We start from the raw sequence: 24,887 nt of genomic DNA, 5'->3' as shown, positions 1-24,887 counted from the left end.
GGTTTTGTTTGATTTTCCAAAAGGTACTGTTACCTTGGAAGTCTTCCCTGACACTTCAAAGTTAAAATCATCCTCTCCTGGGCTCCTAGGATGCTTTGCTCCACTTCTAACTTATCACCTTAGAGAGAAGACTGTGAAGTCTACCTCATGATGAATCTGTAAGCCCTGGAGGACAAAAGCTGTATTCATATCCCTAGCTAATAATACAATGCATGCTTGTTGGCTGAATTAAAGTACCAATAACTTAGATCTCCATTGCTGTAACTGTAAAAGTATAAAGCAATGATTGGCTGGTTCTTCTTATTGGTTTAAAAAAAGTTTTAAGTCTCTGTTTAAATAAAATATAGAAATCCAATGTGTAAAGCAAAGAGAAGCAAGACTGCTCTGTCTGGATGAGCTGAGAAACTCAGAGCCCTATCTACTCTTGCATTCCCTATATGACAGCTACCCAGTCAAATATCAATAATCTCAGATATGCAGATGATACCACACTAAAGGTAGACAGTGAAGAGGAACTAAAGAGCCTCTTGATGAGGGTGAAAGAGGAGAGTGAAAAATTTGGCTTAAAACTCAACATTCATGACAAATATATGGGGGAAAAGTGAAAACAGTGACAGATTTTATTTTCTTGGGCCCCGAAATCACTGCAAATGGTGACTGGAGCCATGAAATTAAAAGATGCTTGCTCCTTGGAAGAAAAGCTATGACAAACTATACAGCAAATTAAAAAGCACAGACATCACTTTGCCAACAAAGGTCCATATAGTCAAAGCTATGGTTTTCCCAGTAGTTATGAATGGATGTGAGAGTTAGGCCATAAAGAAGGCTGAGCACCGAAGAATTAATGCTTTCAAATTGTGGTGCTGGAGAACTCTTTGAGAGTCCTTTGCACAGCAAGAAGATCAAACCAGTCAATGCTAAAGGAAATCAACCCTGAATACTCATTGGAAGGACTGATGCAGAAGCTGAAGCTCCAATACTCTGGCCCATGATATAAAGAGCAATCTCATTGGAAAAGACTCTGATGCTAGGAAAGACTGAGGACAGGAGGAGAAGGGGGTGACAGAGGATGAGATGATTGGATGGAATCACTGACTCAATGGACATGAGTTTGAGCAAACTCTGGGAGATAATGAAAGACAGGGAAGCCTGGTGAACTGCAGTCCATGGGGTCACAAAGAATCGGACATAACTTAGCTGCTAAACAACAACAGTCAAACTTAGCAAGAACCAGGAAAGCTAAGTTCTAGTTCTGATTCTGCCAGTAACTACCCATATGACCATGGACAAGTTACTTATCAATATAGCCAGGTCGTTTTTGTTGTATGCAAAATGAGTAAAACAAACTAGATTATCATATGGTTCTCAAATTTTAGTGCTTATAGGGATCATATAGAAAGCTCATCAAATTGTAGATACTTGTGCCATCTCTCCAGAGATTATAATTTATCAGATCTACAGTGATTCCGGTACAGGTAGTCAGAGGACCACACAATGAGAAACCTTGGACTGGATGTTTTATAAGGCCTCTTCTATCTGTCTGTCTGTAACCATTCTCAGATCTCTACTTACCCACACCATCTCTTCAACCATATCTCTTTTGGACTCGTGGTTTACTTTCACCAATTTTTTCTTTAATCAGCATAATACCAGTTATAAATGAACAAGAAGCATACTGAACAGGGGTCCTAGACCATCAAAAGTGAGCTTCGCTCTGTCCCTGATTAGATTACTGCCAAACTAGCTAAACTGTTAAATGCCAGGACTAAAAATAGGCTGCTGCATGTTTAAAATAACATGCTCACAGTTAGCTTGGGGCTTTGCTATTTTTATGAAAGGAAAGACAGAGACAAGTGCCCAGAGGTTGAAAGGGAATTACTTAAATATGGAGGCTGCTGTATGCGATGAGAGCCTAGGAAGAAGCCAGGAGGTGGCACAACTGGTTCAATATGCATCAGTGGGACTCTCTGAATTAAACTAAAAAATTTGGCCTTAACACTAGAAAGAACCTCCTAGACACAATTTAGTTTTGGTTTGTTGCATAATTAAACCCAGAATTATGACATTACCTGATGAGTTATTATGACAGGCCAAAAAGATCAAGTTAAGAGTTTATTTTTATCAATTTACTGATATCAATTTATCAATTTTTATCAATTTACATACACACAGAAAAGTACTATACAGCTTCTTGGGCCTTCAGAAACTTAACACATCCATGTAACTACCATCAGGATAATGAAACGGAACACTACCAACCAGGACCCTAGAATTCCCTCTTATAACACTTTCCAGTTAATACCAGGTCCCCAACAAGGACATCCACCATAGTGATTTCCATCATAGTTTAGTTTTGTACTACTAAATATAAGTGATATTAAATGTACTCTATTGTATTTGGCTTCTTGTGTGGGACTCATCAATACTCTTGCAAGTAACTGTATACTGTTGATTCTCAGTACTATATAGCACTTTAATCAGTGACTATATCACAGTTTATTTATCCATTCTACTGTTGATGGGCATATTCAAAGAGTTTCTGGTTTGAAGCTGTTACCAATAGTGCTGCTATGAACATTCTAGTATATTTCTTATGAGGAATATATGCGCACACTACAGTTGATGCTTTTGAATTGTGGTGTTGGAGAAGACACTTGAGAGTCCCTTGGACTGCAAGGAGATCCAACCAGTCCATCCTAAAGGAGATCAGTGCTGGGATTTCTTTGGAAGGAATGATGCTAAAGCTGAAACTCCAGTACTTTGGCCACCTCATGCGAAGAGTTGACTCATTGGAAAAGACTCTGATGCTGGGAGGGGTTTGGGGCAGGAGGAGAAGGGGACAACAGAGGATGAGATGGCTGGATGGCATCAGTGACTCGATGGACGTGAGTCTCAGTGAACTCCGGGAGTTGGTGATGGACAGGGAGGCCTGGGGTGCTGCGATTCATGGGGTCGCAAAGAGTCGGACACAACTGAGCGACTGAACTGAACTGAACTTACAGTGGATATATTCCTCAGAATAGAAATTCTGGGTCTCTAGGGCCCAGGGAAATGGAATTTCTGGGTTTCTTTCCATTTCAGTGAAACTTCTAGGGGTCCAGTGGTATAAGACATCTGCCTTACAAGGTAAAGGGTAAATTGTTGCATCTGGACCCTCCAACAACCGAAAAACCAGACACAATACGTAGAGGGCCATTTTAGATTTTGGAGTCAACATATCCCTCATTTGTGTGTACAACTCCAGCCCACTTACTGAGTGACCTAAAAAGTTGCTGGTTTTGAGGGGGTCTCAGAACAAAGAGAAGAGTCTGCAAAAGGTCCAGGCTACTGTACTGCTTGTGCCATAATGGTCCAGCAGATCGAATGGTGCTTGAAGTGGCAGTGGCAAAAAGAGAAGCTGTTTGGGGCTTGCAGATGGATAATCACAGTACAGGCCCTGAGGATTTTTCAACAGAGTGCTGCCATCCTCCGTGGGTAATCACTCTCTTTTTGAGAAATAGCTTATGCTCTGCTACTGAGTCTTAGTAGAGATCAAACCCTTAACCATGGACCACCAAGTTACAATGAGAGCTGAGCTGCCCACCATGAATTGTGTGTTGTCTGATGCACCAAGCCATAAGGCTGGCTGCGAAGAGCAGCACACTGTTAGCAAATAGAAACAGGTTTATGAGATTGGGCTCAAGCAGGCCCTGAAGGCAAAAGTAAGTTATATGAGGAAGTGAGCCACACACCATGTCCACTATTCCTGATACTTTATCTTCTCTTTCCCTGCTTGCTTTAATGGTATCATGGGGAGTTCTGGACAGGTAACTGATGAAAAGAAAGCTCAGGGTTCATCTACAGATGGTTCTCCATGATATGCAGACACCACCTGAAAGTGGACAGCTTTAGCACCTATAGCTTCTTTCTGGGACATCCCGGAAGGAAATCGGTGAAGGAATATCCTTCAAGTGGGCAGAACTTCAAGGACTGAATCCAGTTGTTCACTTTATTGGAAGAAATGGCCAAATGTGTGATTATATATGAGGTGGCTCAGATGGTAAAGAAGCTGCCTGCAAGGCAGGAGACCTGGGTTTTGTCCCTAGGTTGGGAAGATCCCCTGGAGAAGGTAATAGCTACCCATTCCAGTATTCTTGCCTGGAGAATCCCATGAACAGAGGAGCCTGGTGGGGCTACACTCCATGGGGTCGCAAAGAATTGGACATGACTGAGCGACCAACACTTTCACTTTCATTGGCTGTGACCAATAATTTGGCTAGGTAGTCAGGTACTTGGAAGATACATGATTTGAAAATTGATGACAAGAAAATATGAGAAGAGGTATGAGACTAGAACTCTCTGAATGGGCAAAAACATGATGATATCAGTATCCCACATGAACACTCAACAAATGTTACCTAAGCAGAGGACAATTTTCATAATCAAGTGGAAAAGATTACCTGTTATGTGGATACCAGTTAGCTTCTTTCCCCAGCCACCCCTGTCATCACCCAATAAGCCAATGAACAAAGTGGCCATGGTGACAGGGATAGATTATGCATGGCCTCAGCAAAACAGACTTCCACTCACCAAAGTCGGCCTGGCTACAGCCACTGCTGAGTACCCAATCTGTCAGCAGCAAAGACCAACACCTAGTGAAGATCCCCTAGAGAAAGGCTACCCACTCCAGTATTCTGGCCTGGAGAATTCCATGGACTGTATAGTCCATGGGGTCACAAAGAGCAGACACAACTGAGTGACTTTTACTTTCCCTGGAGTGGTCAGCGAGCTACCTCGTGGGTTGAGTACATTGGTCCACTTCCATCATGAAGGGGGAAACATTTTATTCTTACTGGAATAGACAATTATTCTGGATATGGATTTGCCTTCCCTGTACATAATGCTTCTGCCAAAACTCACCAACCAAGGATTTACAGTTATCCCAAAACATTGTTTCTGATCATGCTACTCACTTAACAGAAAAAATAGTTTGGCAATAGGCCCAAGCTCTTAGAATTTACTGGTCTTATCATGTTCCCCACCACTCTGAAGCAGCTGGCTTGACAAAATGGTGGAAAGGCCTTTAGAAGATTCATTATAGCATCAACCTGCAGAACTGGGGCAAGGTTATGCCTAAGGTTCTGTATGTTCTGACTCAGCATCCAATATATGGTGGTACTGTTTCTCCATAACCATGATTCACAGGCCCAGGAATCAAGTGGTAGAAATGGAAGTGAGACCATTCAATACTACCCCTTGTGACCCACTAGGAGAATTTTTGCCTCCTGTGGCCATGACTTTATGCTCTATAGGTCTATATATCTTAGTTCAAAAGGAAGAAATGCTGTTACCAGGAGTCACAACAATGATTCTATTGAACTGGAAATTAAGATAGCCACCTAGTCACTTTGGGCTTCTCACACCTCTGAGTCAACAGGCAAAGAAGAAACTTCTTTGTGCTGGCTGGGGTGATTGATCCTGACTGCCAAGGGGAAATCGGACTACTGTGCCATGATGGAGGTAAGGAAGAGGATATCTGGAATACAGGAGATCATTTAGAGCATCTCTGGGCTTTCTGGTGTAGCTCAGTCAGTAAAGCATCTACCTGCAATGTGGGAGAGACCTGGGTTCAATTCCTGGGTTGGGAAGTTCCCCTGGAGAAGGAAATGGCAACCCACTCCAGTATTCTTGCCTGGAGAATCCCATAGACAGAGGAGCCTGGCAGTACTAAGAGCATCTCTTAGTACTACCATGCCCCATCATTAAGGTCAATGGAAAACTATAATAACCCAATCTAAGTGGGACTACTGATGGCACAGGCCCTTCAGAAATGAGGGTTGTGTCACCTGACCAGTAAAAGAACCACAACCAGTTGAGGTGGTTGCTGATGGTAGAGGTAGTATGAAATAAGTAGTGGAAGAAAGTAATTATAAGTCCCTGTTATGACCACATGACTAGTTAAGCAAATATTTTTGTTTTCTTCCCTCTTTCATGCCTATATCATGTAACATAAGTTTTCTTAATAACACTTAACTTTATATCATAGTACCTAAGTTACAGGATATCAAGGAGAAAAACAAACATCACCCAAGGACTTTATCCTCTTCTGGGGAAGGAGTGATCACATTTTCAGTTTTATGTAGAGTAGCTGTAGTATGTTAGGCAGAAGTATTACTTTGTTATTGTCTTTATTTAGACATTAAATATGGTTTAAGGAGATGTGTATGAATGCATAGTTGACATGGAGTAGACTGTGATGGTAAGTTGTATGCATCAACTTGGCTAGGTAACATTACCTAATTAAATTAAATACTAATCTTGGTGCTTCTATGAAGGTATTATGGTTAACATATGTAATAAATAACTTTAAGTAAAGGAGATTATCCTTGGTAATGTGGGTAGGCCTCATACAATCAACTGAAAGACCTTAAGAACAAAACTGAAGTTTCTCTGAAGAAAAATTCCTCCTGAGGATTTACTGTATCATTGGCTCCTGCCCAAGAATTTTTAGCCTGCCCTATAGGTTGCAATCAGACCTTCCAATTGCATAAGTCAATTCTCTAAAATAAATCTCTTTATATACCTATACATATATGTGTCTCTCTATATATACCACTTATTCTGTTTTTTTGGTAGAACCCTGATTGATACAGCATCTACTATTCCCTACCACTATGCTAAAGTTATCAGAGACTGAGATAGAAAGAGGTCTATTACGTGATTTCTGTCATTTAAAACTTCATAACCCAAAGAATATAAAAAGTTAGCATTATGAATTATGTCAGGTAGACTGCCAGGCTCCTCAGTCTATGGAATTCTCCAGGGAAGAATACTGGAATGGGTAGCCATTCCCTTCACCGGGGGATCTTCCCAACCCAGGAATTGAACCTAGGTCTCCTGCACTGCAGGCAGATTCTTCACCATCTGAGTCGCCAGGGAAGCCCAGTAGTATATTATTAAGTGTCAAATGAGCATGACTAAATTAAGTAGTCAAGGAACTTAATGAAAAAGATCTCTGTGGACTTCAGGAGTGCTCTGGGCATGTTCTGTGGAGGAAACGGGGGCAAGGATCAAGTTATACATAACCTATTAAGTTTCAGTTTCTTTACTGCTTGCTTACCTTTCAAAGGTTCCCAAGCTTCATTGAGTAATTAGACATTCTGTCTGATATGCAGTGAGGGAAGTACAGAAAAATCTAAATTTGGAGCATAGAAGCCTTGAAAGATTGAATTCCTCTCCATTACTTGGTAGCAGTGTGATCTTGGACAAATTTCATACTACTTTAAGCCTCAGATTCTTAATATATTTTTTTAAAAGTATACATCCTGTTATCATAAAGTAATAGTGAGAAATAAAGAAGATATAATGAGGTGCCTTTCCCAGAGCAAGTGCTCAACTAATGCTAAGTGAATGCAAAAATATCTCCATATATTTAAAAGTGAAATATCTATGAAACCCAAAATCACTAATTTTAGATAATTATAAAAGGAAAGATACTAGATAAATACACTTTAAATCAATGGCATAACCTAATTTTTTAAGAGATGACAGTAATAGACTTTCAAAAAACCCATTTTACTCAGGTTCTGAAAACTGACCAAGCTTTTTTATAATTTTACCGTTTCCACTTCATGGAAGAACTCTCAGAATACAATTTATAACTAATTCCTGGGTACATAAGGAATTTACAATGAAAAAATCTTTTGTATCTTTCAAAGAGTAGGTTCTACATTCATACTATAGTACCTTGAGGTATATCTTCAGGAAGAGAATATTTCTTCTTTACAATAATTCCTTTACTTTCCACTTGTCTAGTTCCTGGTGATGCTTTAATAATATAACATATTTCTGATGCATTTGAAGGTACCTGAAAAAAACATTACAAAATTTTTCAGGTAATAAACCTATAGATTGTTTTATTTCAAAGGCAAATAGTCTCAATATTGATATATTTCATAGACATTCGCAATATAAAGCATTTAAGAAGTGCTTACTTCACTCCAGACACTATATAATTGGTTTTAAAACGTTTGCTTATTTAATATTCACAAGAACCAGCAAAACAGATTATATTATTCCCATTTGTAAAACAAGGAAACTTAAGTTCAGAGAGGCTGGATAACTTATTTAAAAAACATAGAGAAAAGTAATGGTAGAGTTGAGATTCAAGCACTCCAAAGTTGAAGAGAAAGTTTATAAGATTTACTGAATTAAAACATGAATTTAAATTTAAGTCTGAGTCAAACAATAGATTCCTTGATTTCCTAACTCAGTTAATTTTTTGGAAATTTTATGAAGATATTTATTTATTCTATAATTGATGGATTAAATTAAATAAGCCTTATATACCACTTTACATCTCTTCCCCCACAGCAATAATGTTTAGTTTTTCTAGTGGTTACTTTTATAACTTTTTAAAAAGTTGAAGTATAGTTATTTACAATAACATGTTAGTTTTAGGTATACAGTACAGTGATTCAGCACAGAAAAGTACACAGTACAGAAAAGAATCTGAAAAGGAATATATATATATATACATATATATATATGTATATATAGTATAGAATCCTTTTCAGATTCTTTTCCCTTATAGGTTATTACAAAATATTGAATATACCTCCCTGTGCTCTACAGTGGGTCCTTATTGGTTGTCTATTTTATATATGTAGTAACTTCCTAATTTGTCCCTCCTTTCATCCCCTTTAACCACTGGTAACTATAAATTTGTCTTTTCTACATCTGTGAGTCTCTTTCTGTTTTGTAAATAAGTTCATTTGTATCACTTTTTTAGATTCCACATGTAAGTGATATCATATGATGTTTGTCTTTCTCTGTCTGGCTTACTTCACTTTGTATGATAATCTCTAGGTCCTTTAATATTACTGCAAATGGCATTATTTCATTCTTTTTTTTAAATTTTTTAATTTTCTATTGGCATAGTTTCAGGTGAACAGTAAAGGGACTCAGCCTTACACATATATGTATCCATTCTCCCTCAAGCTCCCCTCCCATACAGGCTGCCACATAACATTGAGCAGAGTTCCATGCGCTATACAGTAGGTCCTTGCTGGTTATCCATTTTAAATGTAGCAGTGTATACATGTTCATCCCAAACTCCCTAACTATCCCTTCCCCCTATCCTTCCTCTGGGCAACCATAAATTCCTTCTCTGAGTCTGTGAGTCTCTGTTTTTTAAATAAGTTTAAGTGTATCATTTATTTTTAGATTCCACATATAAGGGATGTCTGGAGAAGGCAATGGCAACCCACTCCAGTACTCTTGCCTGGGAAATCCCATGGATGCAGGAGCTTGGTGGGCTGCAGTCCATGGGGTCGCTAGGAGTTGGACACAACTGAGTGACTTCACTATCACTTTTCGCTTTCATGCATTGGAGAAGGAAATGGCAACCCACTCCAGTGTTCTTGCCTGGAGAATCCCAGGGACGGGGGAGCCTGGTGGGGTGCCATCTATGGGGTTGCACAGAGTCGGACACAACTGACGTGACTTAGCAGCAGCAGCATAAGGGATGTCATATGATATTTCTCCTTCTCTGTCTGACTTACTTCACTCAGTATGACAATCTCTAGGTCCATCCATGTAGCTGCAAATGGTATTATTTCATTCTTTTTAATGGCTGAGTAATATTCCATTGTATATATGTATCACATCTTCTTTATCCATTCCTCTGTTGATGGATATTTAGCTTGCTTCCCTGTATTGGCTATTGTAAACAGTACTGCAATGAACACTGGGGTACATCTATCCTTTCAGATCATGTTTTTCTCCAGATATATGCCCAGGAGTAGAACTGCAGGGTCGTATGGTAGCTCTATGTTTAGCTTTTTAAGGAATCTCCATACTGTTCTCCACAGTGGCTGTACCAATTTACATTCCCAAGAACATTGAGGTGTGGCTTCCCAGCTGGTACTAGTGGTAAAGAACCTGTCTACCAATGCAGGAGACACAAGAGTCATGGGTTAGATCCCTGGAGGAGGGCATGACAACCCACTCCAGTATACTTGCCTGGAGAATCCTATGGATAGAGAAGCCTGGAGGGCTACAGTCCATAGGGTTGCATAAAGTGGGATACAACGGAAGCAACTGAACGTGCACTCACAACAGTGAGGGAGGGTTCCCTTCTCTCCACACCCTCTCCAAGATTTATTGTTTGTGGACTTTCTGATGATATCAATTCTGGCTGGTGTGAGGTGATACCTCACTGTAGTCTTTGCATTTCTCTAATAATTAGTGATGTTGAACATCTTTTCATGTGCCTGTCGGCCGTCTGTGTGTCTTCTTCAGAGAAATGTCTATGTAGGTCTTCTGCCTATTTCATTCTTTTTAATGGCCAAGTTATATTCCATTGTATAAACATACCACGTCTTTATTCATTCATCTTCCCCTGGGCAACCATAAGTTGGACATTCAAGTTGCTTCACGTCTAGCTACTGTAAATAGTGCTGCAATAAACACTGGGATGCACGTATCTTTTCAAATTATAGCTTGCTCTAGGTACATGCACAGGGGTGGAATTGTAGGATCATTAGTTCAGTTCACTTGCTCAGTCATATCTGACTCTTTGTGACCCCAGAGACTTCAGCATGCCAGGTTTCCCTGTCCATCACCAACTCCCTGAGCTTACTCAAACTCATGTCCATTGAGTCGGTGATGCTATCCAACCATCTCATCCTCTTTCAGCCCCTTCTCCTCCTGCCTTCAATCCTGCCCAGCATCAGGGTCTTTTCAAATGAGTCAGTTCTTCACATCAGGTGGCCTAAGTATTGGAATTTCAGCTTCAGCATCAGTCCTTCCAATGAATATTTAGGACTGATTTCTTTTAGGATGGACTGGTTTGATCTCCTTGCAGTCCATGGGATTCTCAAGAGTCCTCTCCAACACCACAGTTCAAAAGCATCAATTCTTTAGTGCTCAGTTTTCTTTATAGTTCAACTCTCACATCCGTACCTGACTCCTGGAAAAACCATCGCTTTGACTAGATGGACCTTTGTTGGCAAAGTAATGTCTCTGCTTTTTAATATGCCATCTAGGTTGGTCATAACTTCTCTTCCAGGGAGCAAATGTCTTTTAATTTCAAGGCTGCAGTCACCATCTGCAGTGATTTGCTGCTGCTGCTGCTAAGTCGCGTCAGTCATGTCCAACTCTGTGCGACCCCATAGATGGCAGCCCACCAGGCTCCGCAATCCCTGGGATTCTCCAGGCAAGAACACTGGAGTGGGCTGCCATTGCCTTCTCCAATGCATGAAAGTGAAAAGTGAAAAGTGAAAGTGAAGTCGCTCAGTCGTGTCTGACTCTTCACGACCCCATGGACTGCAGCCTACCAGGCTCCTCTGTCCATGGGATTTTCCAGGCAAGAGTACTGGAGTGGGGTGCCATTGCAGTGATTTGGGAGCCCCCAAAAATAAAGTCTGTTACTGTTTCCATTGTTTCCCAATCTATTTGCCACAAAGTGATGGTACCAGATGCCATGATCTTAGTTTTCTGAATGTTGAGCTTTAAGCCAACTTTTTCACTCTCCTCTTTCACTTTTATCAAGAGTTTCTTCTTTATCTTTATTCTTCTTTATTCTTCGCTTTCTGTAGGATCATATAGGAGCTCTATTTTTAGTTTTTAAAGGAAACTCCATACTGTTCCCCATAGTGGCTATACCAATTTAGATTCTCATCAACAATGTAGGGGGAGAAGGCGATGGCACCCCACTCCAGTACTCTTACCTGGAAAATCCCATGGACGGAGGAGCCTGGTGGGCTGCAGTTCATGGGGTCGCTAAGAGTTAGACACGACTGAGCGACTTCACTTTCACCTTTCACTTTCATGCATTGGAGAAGGCAATGGCAGCCCACTCCAGTGTTCTTGCCTGGAGAATCCCAGGGACGGCGGAGCCTGGTGGGCTGCTGTCTATGGGGTCACACAGAGTTGGACACGACTAAAGCGACGCAGCAGCAGCAGCAACAATGTACGAGGGTTTCACTGTAGTTTTGATTTTCATTTCTCTAATTAGTGATGTGAAACATCTTTTCATGTGCTTTTTAGTCATCTGTATATCTTCTTTCAAGAAAAGTCTGTTTAGGTTTCCTGCCCATTTTTTGATTGGGTTGTTTGGTTTTTTGATATTGAGCTGTGTGAGCTGTTTTTATATTTTGGAGATTAATCCCTTGTCGCTTGCATTATTTGCAAATACGTTCTCTCATTTTTGGGGTTATCTCTTCATTTTGTTTATGGTTTCCTTTGCTGTGCAAAAGCTTTTAAGTTTAATTAGATCCCATTCGTTATTTTTGTTCTTATCTCCATTACTCTAGGAGAGGATCCAAAAAGACGTAAATACAACTTATGTCAAAAGAGTATTCTGCCTATGTTTTTACTCTAGGAATTTTATAGTATCTGATCTTACATTTTGGTCTTTAAGTCATTTTTATTGTGCATTTTATTGTGCAAGTTTATTTTGTGCATGGTGTTAGAGAATATTCAAATTTAATTATTTTACATGTAGTTTTCCAGTTTTCCTGGCACCACTGATAACACTTCTAAGCATAAACATGGTCAGAAGACCCAGTCTAAACAATCAATGTATTCTATGCCCCTGGACATAGTGACTGGCTCAGTAAGGGGCTAACAGGAAGAAGGGAATGCTGAACATGAGATTCTGACACAAAACCAGAATCACTAAAGGGGGGCAGAGAGGTCCTAAATTGATACACAACCTGGGCTACACCTGTTGTAGTAGAAACAGATACAGATCTTAGGAGGATGAGATCATCAATTAGATCCACAGGATTCTCATCAAATAAAAGCAACAAAAATGATCAGGGTCAAGGTCAGTGTCAGAGTCATTCTTTAAGATTCAGCTCGGAATAGTTTTAAGCAGAAATGATGACAAAATACACTTCACATCTTCCTATAATTTCATTATAACAACAAAAAAGTAAGTACCAAAAGTGCTGTGGAAAATGTCACTGGTAATTTAATAGTAATTGTCAGTTAATTTTGACAATATCCCATCAAGCAGACCATCTCTAAAGAAATGCCATTTCTTTCAAATATAACATATCTTATCTCTTAGAACTCAGAAGCAGAGATACATATGTATGAAAGGCACCTCATATTTTAAATAAAGTTTATACAGAAGCCTATTCTAATGTAAAATTTATACTCTGAGGTGGACATCTACAATTTTCCTGCCCAGTATTCCTTTTCCCTCCTTCTGATATGGAACAGTACCAGAGTCTTCTTGGGAGAATGTAGTCATTTGGCCCCTTTGGCTGGTTGGAGAACCACTGGAAGAGATAGTAAGGCTGGAGAAACCTGGACTTCACTCATGAGGAGTGTGCAGGTACTGGCTTGATGCCAGGCAGGGAAGACAAAGGTCTGCCCCAGCAACTGCTGGGTTTCCAACAACTGCCTCACAGTACTCTCCAATTGAGTCAAGTGAACACCCTGGTCCAGCTCACTCCATGTCACAGAGTGGCACTGGATGTGTGGCAGCCAACACAGGGGAAAAGACATCACCTTGGGATGCAAAGGTGACTGAGCCTCTACTTTTAGGGTAGAGCCCAGGTGGGGCAGTGGCGGCGACTGCTGGTGCTTACTCAAGCAGTACCCCAGAAGCAGTCTAGACTTCTAACGACAGCAGAGCCACTGGGTTTCCCCAGATGAACTCAATCATACCCTTACCAGGACATGTCATACCTAAAGTGGCAGAAGTTAAAGAATTTCAAATACAGCAAGAGAAAAACAAAGAGTCACACACAAGTGAATTCCTATTCAGCTATCCCCTGATTTCTTTGCAGAAACTTTGCAGATCAGAGGAGAGCAGCATTATATTTTAAAGTCTTAAAAGGAAAAAACCTGCAACCAAGGATACTCTACTCAGCAAGATTATCATTTACAATAGAAAGAGAGAAAAAGATCATCTCAGAGGAGGAAAAGAAGTAAGAATTTATCAATATTAAACCTACCCTAAAAGAAATGTTGAAAGGTCTCTAAATGAAAAAGAAGTAAGAATCTAGAAGAAAGAGAAAATTCCAGTAGGAAAGACAGATATATAGTAAGCATTAAAGATTACTTAATTAAGCCAGTGTGCAGATTAAAAGACAAAAAATAATGGTAAAAGCAACTACAACTACAATTATCAGCAAAAAGATGAATGTGAAGATGCAAAATATGACATCAAAAACACAATGTGGGGGAAAAGAGTAAAATACCTGTGGCGGATTCATGTTGATGTATGGCAAAACCAATACAATATTGTAAAGTAAAAAAAAAAAAAATAAGTAAAAATAAATCAATGAGAAAAAAATTAGATCTTTCAGAATGTGTTTGAACTTAAATGAATACAAATTTAAAACAAGTAGATATAATTATAGGTCAATATTATTTCTATGGTAAAGTGCTAGTTGCTCAGTCATGTGTGACTCTCTGCGACCCCATGGACTGTAGCCCTCCAGGTTCTTCTGTCCATGGGATTGTCCAGGCAAGAATACTGGAGTGGGTTCCATTTCCTTCTCCAGGGATAACCACAGATCAAAAACCTACAACGGACAGAGAAACCAAAAAGAAATGTACCAAATACACCACTAAAGAAAATCATCAAAATATAATGGTAGAAACAAAAAGAAGAAAAAAATGAACAGAAAGCAACTACAGAAACAACTGGAAAAAAGTAATAAAATGGTAATAAGTACATACTTACAATAATTACTTCATGTGTCAATGAAATAAATGTGCCAACCAAAAGACACAAGGTGGATGATTGGAATAATAAAGTCTCTTCAATATGCTGCCTACCTGAGGCTCACTTCAGTGTTAAAGACACACACAGACTGAAAGTGAGGGGATAGAAAAAATATTTAATGCAAACAGCAAGAATGTGGGGGTAGTACTATTCATATCAGATGAAAGATTTTAAAACAAATGCTATACCAAAAAAAAGATTAATTATCATGTATAATGATAAAGGAAACAATACAAGAAGACGATATTATACTTATTAACATATACAAATCCATACAGGAGCACCTAAATATATAAAGCAGACATAACAGTCATAAAGGGAAAAATTGGCAATAACACAGTAATATTAATAGAAGAGGACTTTAAACATTCCACTGACATCAATGGAAAGATCCTCCTTACAGAAAATCAATAAAGAAACAGTGGTCTTAAATGGCCTAATGGACCAGGTATACTTAATAGACATTTATAGGATATTAAATCCCCAAACAGCAGAATACACATTCTTTTTAAGTGCATATAGCAAGTGCTCCAAGATAAATCACGTACTGGGCGCAAAAGAAGCCTCAAAAAATTTAAAGGGACAGAAATTATATCATGCATTTTTTTTCCCAATCACAATGGTATATAAATATAAATCAACTATAGAAAGAAAAATGGGGAAAGAACAAATGAGTGGAGACTAAACAACACATGTTACTAAACCAGTGAGTCAATTATGAAATCAAAGAGAAGACCAAAAAAAAAATCTCAAGACAAATGAAATGGAAACAGAATTTCCCAAAACCAATTAGATGCAACAAAAAAACATCTGTGGAATCTTTGTCAGGTTTTGGTATTAGGGTGATGGTGGCCTCATAGAATGAGTTTGGAAGTTTACCTTCCTCTGCAACTTTCTGGAAGAGTTTGAGCAGGATAGGTGTTAGCTCTTCTCTAAATTTTTGGTAGAATTCAGCTGTGAAGCCATTGGACCTGGGCTTTTGTTTGCTGGAAGATTTCTGATTACAGTTTCAATTTCCGTGCTTGTGATGGGTCTGTTAAGATTATCTATTTCTTCCTGGTCCAGTTTTGGAAAGTTGTACTTTTCTAAGAATTTGTCCATTTCTTCCACATTGTCCATTTTATTGGCATATAATTGTTGATAGTAGTTTTTTATGATCCTTTGTATTTCTGTGTTATCTGTTGTGATCTCTCCATTTTCATTTCTAATTTTATTGATTTGATTTTTCTCCCTTTGTTTCTTGATGCGTCTGGCTAATGGTTTGTCAATTTTATTTATCCTTTCAAAGAACCAGCTTTTGGCTTTGTTGATTTTTACTATGGTCTATCATTGATGAACATAGATGCAAAAATCCTTAACAAAATTCTAGCAATCAGAATCCAACAACACATTAAAAAGATCATACACCATGACCAAGTGGGCTTTATCCCAGGGATGCAAGGATTCTTCAATATCCACAAATCAATCAATGTAATACACCACATTAACAAATTGAAAAATAAAAACCATATGATTATCTCAATAGATGCAGAGAAAGCCTTTGACAATATTCAACATCCATTTATGATCAAAACTCTCCAGAAAGCAGGAATAGAAGGAACATACCTCAACATAATAAAAGCTATATATGACAAACCCACAGCAAACGTTATCCTCAATGGTGAAAAATTGAAAGCATTTCCTCTCAAGTCAGGAACAAGGCAAGGGTGCCCACTTTCACCATTACTATTCAACATAGTTTTGGAAGTTTTGGCCACAACAATCAGAGCAGAAAAATAAATAAAAGGAATCCAAATTGGAAAAGAAGAAGTAAAACTCTATTTGCAGATGGCATGATCCTCTACATAGAAAACCCTAAAGACTCCACCAGAAAATTACTAGAACTAATCAATGACTATAGTAAAGTTGTAGGATATAAAATCAACACACAGAAATCACTTGCATTCCTATACACTAATAATGAGAAAACAGAAAGAGAAATTAAGGAAACAATTCCATTCACCATTGCAACGGAAAGAATAAAATACTTAGGAATATATCTACCTAAAGAAACTAAAGACCTATATATAGAAAACTATAAAACACTGGTGAAAGAAATCAAAGAGGACACTAATAGATGGAGAAATATACCATATTCATGGATTGGAAGAATCAATATAGTGAAAATGAGTATACTACCCAAAGCAATTTATAGATTCAATGCAATCCCTATCAAGCTACGAACGGTATTCTTCACAGAGCTAGAACAAATAATTTCCCAATTTGTATGGAAATACAAAAAAACCTCGAATAGCCAAAGCGATCTTGAGAAAGAAGAATGGAACTGGAGGAATCAACCTACCTGACTTCAGGCTCTACTACAAAGCCACAGTTATCAAGACAGTATGGTACTGGCACAAAGACAGAAATATAGATCAATGGAACAAAATAGAAAGCCCAGAGATAAATCCACGCACATATGGACACCTTATCTTCGACAAAGGAGGCAAGAATATACAATGGATTAAAGACAATCTCTTTAACAAGTGGTGCTGGGAAATCTGGTCAACCACTTGTAAAAGAATGAAACTAGAACACTTTCTAACACCATACACAAAAATAAACTCAAAATGGATTAAAGATCTAAACGTAAGACCAGAAACTATCAAACTCCTAGAGGAGAACATAGGCAAAACACTCTCTGACATACATCACAGCAGGATCCTCTATGACCCACCTCCCAGAATATTGGAAATAAAAGCAAAAATAAACAAATGGGACTTAATTAAACTTAAAAGCTTCTGCACATCAAAGGAAACTATTAGCAAGGTGAAAAGGCAGCCTTCAGAATGAGAGAAAACAACAACAAATGAAGCAACTGACAAACAACTAATCTCAAAAATATACAAGCAACTCCTACAGCTCAACTCCAGAAAAATAAATGACCCAATCAAAAAATGGGCCAAAGAACTAAATAGACATTTCTCCAAAGAAGACATACAGATGGCTCACAAACACATGAAAAGATGCTCAACATCACTCATTATCAGAGAAATGCAAATCAAAACCACTGTGAGGTACCATTTCACACCAGTCAGAATGGCTGCGATCCAAAAGTCTACAAGCAATAAATGCTGGAGAAGGTGTGGAGAAAAGGGAAGCCTCTTACACTGTTGGTGGGAATGCAAACTAGTACAGCCACTATGGAGAACAGTGTGGAGAGTCCTTAAAAAACTGGAAATAGAACTGCCTTATGATCCAGCAATCCCACTGCTGGGCATACACACTGAGGAAACCAGAAGGGAGAGAGACACGTGTACCCCAGTGTTCATCACAGCACTGTTTATAATAGCCAGGACATGGAAGCAACCTAGATGTCCATCAGCAGATGAATGGATAAGAAAGCTGTGGTACATATACAGAATGGAATATTACTCAGCCATTAAAAAGAATACATTTGAATCAGTTCTAATGAGGTGGATGAAACTGGAGCCTATTATACAGAGTGAAGTAAGCCAGAAAGAAAAACACCAATACAGTATACTAATGCATATATATGGAATTTAGAAAGATGGTAACAATAACCCTGTGTACGAGACAGCAAAAGAGACACTGATGTATAGAACAGTCTTATGGATTCTATTGGAGAGGGAGAGGGTGGGAAGATTTGGGAGAATGGCATTGAAACATGTATAATATCATGTATGAAATGAGTTGCCAGTCCAGGTTCGATACATGATACTGGATGCTTGGGGCTGGTGCACTGGGACGACTCAGAGGGATGGTATGGGGAGGGAGGAGGGAGGAGGGTTCAGGATGGGGAACACATGTATACCTGTGGCGGATTCATTTCGATATTTGGCAAAACTAATACAATTTTGTAAAGTTTAAAAATAAAATAAAATTTTTAAGAAAAACATCTGTATGAGGGAAATTTATAGCAATAAAGGCCTTCCTCAAGAAATAAGAAAAATCTCAAATAAACAATCTAATCTTCCACTTAAAAGAATTAAAGGACTTCCTTGGTGGTCAAGTGGTAAAGAATCCTCCTGCCAATGCAGGGGATACAGTTTAATCCCTGGTCAGGGAAGATTCCACATACTGCAGGGCAGCTAAGCATGTGTGCCACAACTACTGAAGCCCACTTATCCTAGAGCTGGTGCTCCAAACAAGAGAAGCCCTTGCAATGAGAAGTCTACAAAACCGCAACTAGAGACTAGCCCCCACTCACTGCAAGTAGAGAAAACCCACGTACAGCAATGAAGACCCAACACAACCATAAATAAATAAATAAATTTTTTTTTTAAATTTCACTCTTTATTTGAAGATTTTGAAATGTAAAAGAAAAAAAAAAAGATTTAAAAAAGAAGAAAAGGCAAAGCCCAAAAACAGCTGAAGGAAGTAAATAATAAAGATGAGATGAGAGAGGGAGGAGCCAAGATGGCGGAGGAGTAGGACGGGGAGAACACTTTCTCCCCCACAAATTCATCAAAAGAGCATTTAAACATCGAGTAAATTCCACAAAACAACTTCCGAATGCCGGCAGAGGACATCAGGCACCCAGAAAAGCAGCCCAACTCTTCGAAAGGAGGTAGGAAAAAATATAAAAGACAAAAAAAGAGACAAAAGAGGGAGGGACGGAGTTCCGTCCCGGGAAGGGAGTCTTAAAAAGAGAGAAGTTTCCAAACACCAGGAAACCCTCTCACTGCCGAATCTGTGCCGAGCTTTGGAAGCACAGAGGGCAACATAAAAGGGAGGGGAAAAAAAAAATAAACAATTAAAAATCGCGGATTGTGAGCCCTACGGGAACTCCCCCAGCGGAGAAGCAGCGCAGACGCCTGCACACGGCATTAGCAAGCGGGGGCTGGGCAGGGAAGTGCGGCACAGGCTGTGTCCCTTAGAGTAAGAATCGGGCTGAATGTCCTGAGCGCTATCTGAGCGAAATAATTTGGGCTAGCAAACCAGACTGTGGGATATCTACCACGCGAAAAGCCAGCCCTAACCTAAGACACCGCCAGGCCCGCGCACAGAACAAAGGACTGAACAGAGATAGCCGGCTGCAGACCTCCCCCTCCGGTGACAGGCAACCAGAGCCGGAAGGGGGCAATCGCAGCCCCAGAGAGACACTATCTATAAAACTGTAAGCAGGCTTCTTTGCTAACTAAAACTTCTTGGGGGTCTGGACGGTCAACATCTGCCTGAGAAGGTGCGCCGGTTTTACACCCAGATAACCGAGTGGCGGGGAGGCGATAAGTCGCAGCATTGGCGCCCGCCAAGCACCTCATCGCCTGAGCTGCTCGACCTGGGAAGAACACAAAACGCAGGCCCAACCGAGTCTGCGCCTCTGAGGACTACCCGAGTGCCTGAACCTGAGCGGCTTGGACCTGGGAGCTCAGTCCAGGGCCGGCCTCTGATTGTTCCCGGCGGAACAACCTAGAGCCCAAGCAGTGTGGGCAGGGAGGTTACACGCGCCGTGAGCGGGGGCAGACCCAGTGTGGCCGAGGCACTTCGAGCGCACGCCAGTGTTATCTGTTTGCAGCATCCCTCCCTCCCTCCCCACAGCGCGGCTGAACAAGTGAGCCTAAATTAAAAAAAAAAAAAAAAAAAAAAATAGGGTCCTCCACCGTCCCCTTTGTGTCAGGGCGGGAACCAGACACTGAAGAGACCAGCAAACAGAAGAAGCTCTAACAGAGGGAAACGCCTTGGAAGCTACAGGCCATAGATTAAAACCCTGTGGTTACTACGGATTACATAGGAAGGGGCCTATAGATCTTGAGAAATATAAGTCGGACTAAGGAACTGCCAAAAATGAACTGAACCCACAATACTCACAACAAAACCAGAGAAAGACCTAGATATATTTTTACTATTTTTACGATCAATCTTTCTTTCTTTTTTTTTTAATTAAAAAAAAAATTTGTTTAAGTCCTCTATTGTCCTTTAATTTTCACTTTTATAACTATTACTTTGCAAAAAAAAAAAAAAAGACCCTATTTTTTTTTTTTTCTTCTTCAGCAAACTTCATATATATATTTTATAATTTTTTGACCGTGGTTTTTTTTTTTTTTTTCTTTTTTCTTTTTCTTCTTTTCTTTAACATTGCATTTTTGAAATTCCAAACTCTACTCTAGATTTTTAATTTTAGCCTTTTGATATATGTTATCAATTTTGTACCTATAGTTTTTTTCATAATTGCTGTGACTTTTTTTTTTTCCTCTGTTTCTTTCTCTTCTTCTTTTATATAACATCGTATATCTGCAATTCCAAACTCTACTCAAGATTTTTAATTTATGCTTTTTGGTATTTGATATCAATTTTGTACCTGTATTTTCTTTATAATTTTTGCGACATTGTTTTTGTTGGTTTGTTTGTTTTCTCTCTTTATTTTTCTTCTTCTTCTTTTTTTTTTTTTTTTTTTTAACGTTGTATTTTTGAAATTCCAAACTCTACTCTGGATTTTTAATTTTTGCTGTTTGGTATTAGTTATCAATTTTGTACCTGTAGTTTCTTTATTACTTTCACGACCTTGTTTGTTTTTCTTTGTTCGTTTTTTCTCTCTTTCTTTTCCTTCTCCTTTTCATTAACATCGCATTTTTGAAATTCCAAACTCTACTCTAATTTCTAATTTTTGTTTTTATGTATTTGTTACCAATTTTGTACCTTTAAGAACCCAATCTTCAGGACCCATTTTTCACTAGTGTACGAGATTACTGGCTTGACTGCTCTCTCTCCCTTTGGACTCTCCATTTTCTCCACCAGGTCACCTGTATCTCCTCCCTAACCCCTCTCTACTCTACCCAACTCTGTGAATTTCTGTGTGTTCCAGACGGTGGAGAACACTTAAGGAACTGATTACTGGCTGGATCTGTCTCCCGCCTTTTCATTTCCCCCTTTTATCCTTCTGGCCACCTCTGTCTCCTGCCTCCTTCTTCTCTTCCCTGTATAACTCCGTGAACATCTCTGAGTGGTCCAGTTGTGGAGTGCACATAAGGAAGTGACTACTGGCTAGCCCACTCTCTCCACTATTGATTCCACCTCATCTCATTTGGGTCACCTCTAACTCCCTCCTCCCTCTTCTCTTCTCCATGTAACGCTGTGAACCTCTCTGAGTGACCCTCACAGTAGAGAAACTTTTCATCTTTAACGTAGATGTTTTATCAGTGGTGCTATATAGAAGGAGAAGTTTTGAAACTACTGTAAAATTAAGACCGATAACTGGAAGTAGGAGGCTTAAGTCCAATCCCTGACTCCAGGGAACTCCTGACTCCAAGGAACATTAATTGACAGGAGCTCATCAAACGCCTCCATACCGACACTGAAACCAAGCACCACACAAGGGCCAACAAGTTCCAGGGAAAGACATAACAAGCAAATTCTCCAGCAACAAAGGAACACAGCCCTGAGCTTCAAGATACAGGCTGCCCAAAGTCACCCCAAAACCATAGACATCTCATAACTCATTACTGGACATTTCATTACACTCCAGAGAGAAGAAATACAGCTCCATCCACCAGAACATCGACAAAAGCTTCCCTAACCAGGAAACCTTGACAAGCCACCTGTACAAACCCACACACAGCGAGGAAACGCCACAATAAAGAGAACTCCACAAACTGCCAGAATACAGAAAGGACACCCCAAACTCAGCAATTTAAACAAGATGAAGAGACAGAGGAATAGCCAGCAGATAAAGGAACAGGATAAATGCCCACCAAACCAAACCAAAGAGGAAGAGATAGGGAATCTACCTGATAAAGAATTCCGAATAATGATAGTGAAATTGATCCAAAATCTTGAAATTAAAATGGAATCACAGATAAATAGCCTGGAGGCAAGGATTGAGAAGATGCAAGAAAGGTTTAACAAGGACTTAGAAGAAATAAAAAAGAGTCAATATATAATGAATAATGCAATAAGTGAAATTAAAAACACTCTGGAGGCAACAAATAGTAGAATAACAGAGGCAGAAGATAGGATTAGTGAATTAGAAGATAGAATGGTAGAAATAAATGAATCAGAGAGGATAAAAGAAAAACGAATTAAAAGAAATGAGGACAATCTCAGAGACCTCCAGGACAATATTAAACGCTACAACATTCGAATCATAGGGGTCCCAGAAGAAGAAGACAAAAAGAAAGACCATGAGAAAATACTTGAGGAGATAATAGTTGAAAACTTCCCTAAAATGGGGAAGGAAATAATCACCCAAGTCCAAGAAACCCAGAGAGTCCCAAATAGGATAAACCCAAGGCGAAACACCCCAAGACACATAGTAATCAAATTAACAAAGATCAAACACAAAGAACAAATATTAAAAGCAGCAAGGGAAAAACAACAAATAACACACAAGGGAATTCCCATAAGGATAACAGCTGATCTTTCAATAGAAACTCTTCAAGCCAGGAGGGAATGGCAAGACATACTTAAAATGATGAAAGAAAATAATCTACAGCCAAGATTATTGTACCCAGCAAGGATCTCATTCAAGTATGAAGGAGAAATCAAAAGCTTTTCAGACAAGCAAAAGCTGAGAGAATTCTGCACCACCAAACCAGCTCTCCAACAAATACTAAAGGATATTCTCTAGACAGGAAACACAAAAATTGTGTATAAATTCGAACCCAAAACAATAAAGTAAATGGCAACGGGGTCATACTTATCAGTAATTACCTTAAACGTAAATGGGTTGAATGCCCCAACCAAAAGACAAAGACTGGCTGAATGGATACAAAAACAAGACCCCTGCATATGTTGTCTACAAGAGACCCACCTCAAAACAGGGGACACATACAGACTGAAAGTGAAGGGCTGGAAAAAGATTTTCCATGCGAATAGGGACTAAAAGAAAGCAGGAGTAGCAATACTCATATCAGATAAAATAGACTTTAAAACAAAGACTGTGAAAAGAGACAAAGATGGTCACTACATAATGATCAAAGGGTCAATCCAAGAAGAAGATATAACAATTATAAATATATATGCACCCAACACGGGAGCACCGCAGTATGTAAGACAAATGCTAACAAGTATGAAAGGAGAAATTAACAATAACACAATAATAGTGGGAGACTTTAATACCCCACTCACACCTATGGATAGATCAACTAAACAGAAAATTAACAAGGAAACACAAACTTTAAACGATACAATAGACCAGTTAGACCTAATTGATATCTATAGGACATTTCATCCCAAAACAATGAATTTCACCTTCTTCTCAAGTGCACATGGAACCTTCTCCAGGATAGATCACATCCTGGGCCATAAAGCTAGCCTTGGTAAATTCAAAAAAATAGAAATCATTCCAAGCATCTTTTCTGACCACAATGCAGTAAGATTAGATCTCAATTACAGGAGAAAAACTATTAAAAAATCCAACATATGGAGGCTGAACAACACGCTGCTGAATAACCAACAAATCACAGAAGAAATCAAAAAAGAAATCAAAATTTGCATAGAAACGAATGAAAATGAAAACACAACAACCCAAAACCTGTGGGACACGGTAAAAGCAGTCCTAAGGGGAAAGTTCATAGCAATACAGGCACACCTCAAGAAACAAGAAAAAAGTCAAATAAACAACCTAACTCTACACCTAAAGCAACTAGAAAAGGAAGAAATGAAGAACCCCAGGGTTAGTAGAAGGAAAGAAATCTTAAAAATTAGAGCAGAAATAAATGCAAAAGAAACAAAAGAGACCATAGCAAAAATCAACAAAACCAAAAGCTGGTTCTTTGAAAGGATAAATAAAATTGACAAACCATTAGCCAGACTCATCAAGAAACAAAGGGAGAAAAATCAAATCAATAAAATTAGAAATGAAAATGGAGAGATCACAACAGACAACACAGAAATACAAAGGATCATAAGAGACTACTATCAACAATTATATGCCAATAAAATGGACAACGTGGAAGAAATGGACAAATTCTTAGAAAAGTACAACTTTCCAAAACTCGATCAGGAAGAAATAGAAAATCTTAACAGACCCATCACAAGCACGGAAATTGAAACTGTAATCAAAAATCTTCCAGCAAACAAAAGCCCAGGTCCAGACGGCTTCACAGCTGAACTCTACCAAAAATTTAGAGAAGAGCTAACACCTATCCTGCTCAAACTCTTCCAGAAAATTGCAGAGGATGGTAAACTTCCAAACTCATTCTATGAGGCCACCATCACC

General features: G+C 39.1%; 1 protein-coding gene across 6 annotated transcripts in view; it reads right to left on the bottom strand.

Moving 5' to 3' along the window:
• Nucleotides 1–24,887, bottom strand: part of MEIKIN (meiotic kinetochore factor) — a 137,109-nt gene that overhangs the window by 2,521 nt on the left and 109,701 nt on the right. For all 6 annotated transcript variants that reach the window (XM_055548118.1, XM_055548125.1, XM_055548133.1 and 3 more), the window contains one exon: nt 7,726–7,846. In XM_055548118.1, the coding sequence (XP_055404093.1) occupies nt 7,726–7,846 (121 nt within the window). The remainder of the gene's footprint in view (nt 1–7,725; nt 7,847–24,887) is intronic.

The sequence above is a fragment of the Bubalus kerabau genome, chromosome 1, assembly GCF_029407905.1.
Source record: "Bubalus kerabau isolate K-KA32 ecotype Philippines breed swamp buffalo chromosome 1, PCC_UOA_SB_1v2, whole genome shotgun sequence".
Taxonomy (NCBI): Eukaryota; Metazoa; Chordata; class Mammalia; order Artiodactyla; family Bovidae; genus Bubalus; species Bubalus kerabau.
Note: the sequence above shows the minus strand (reverse complement) of the source record. Positions and strands in the feature narration are given on the sequence as shown.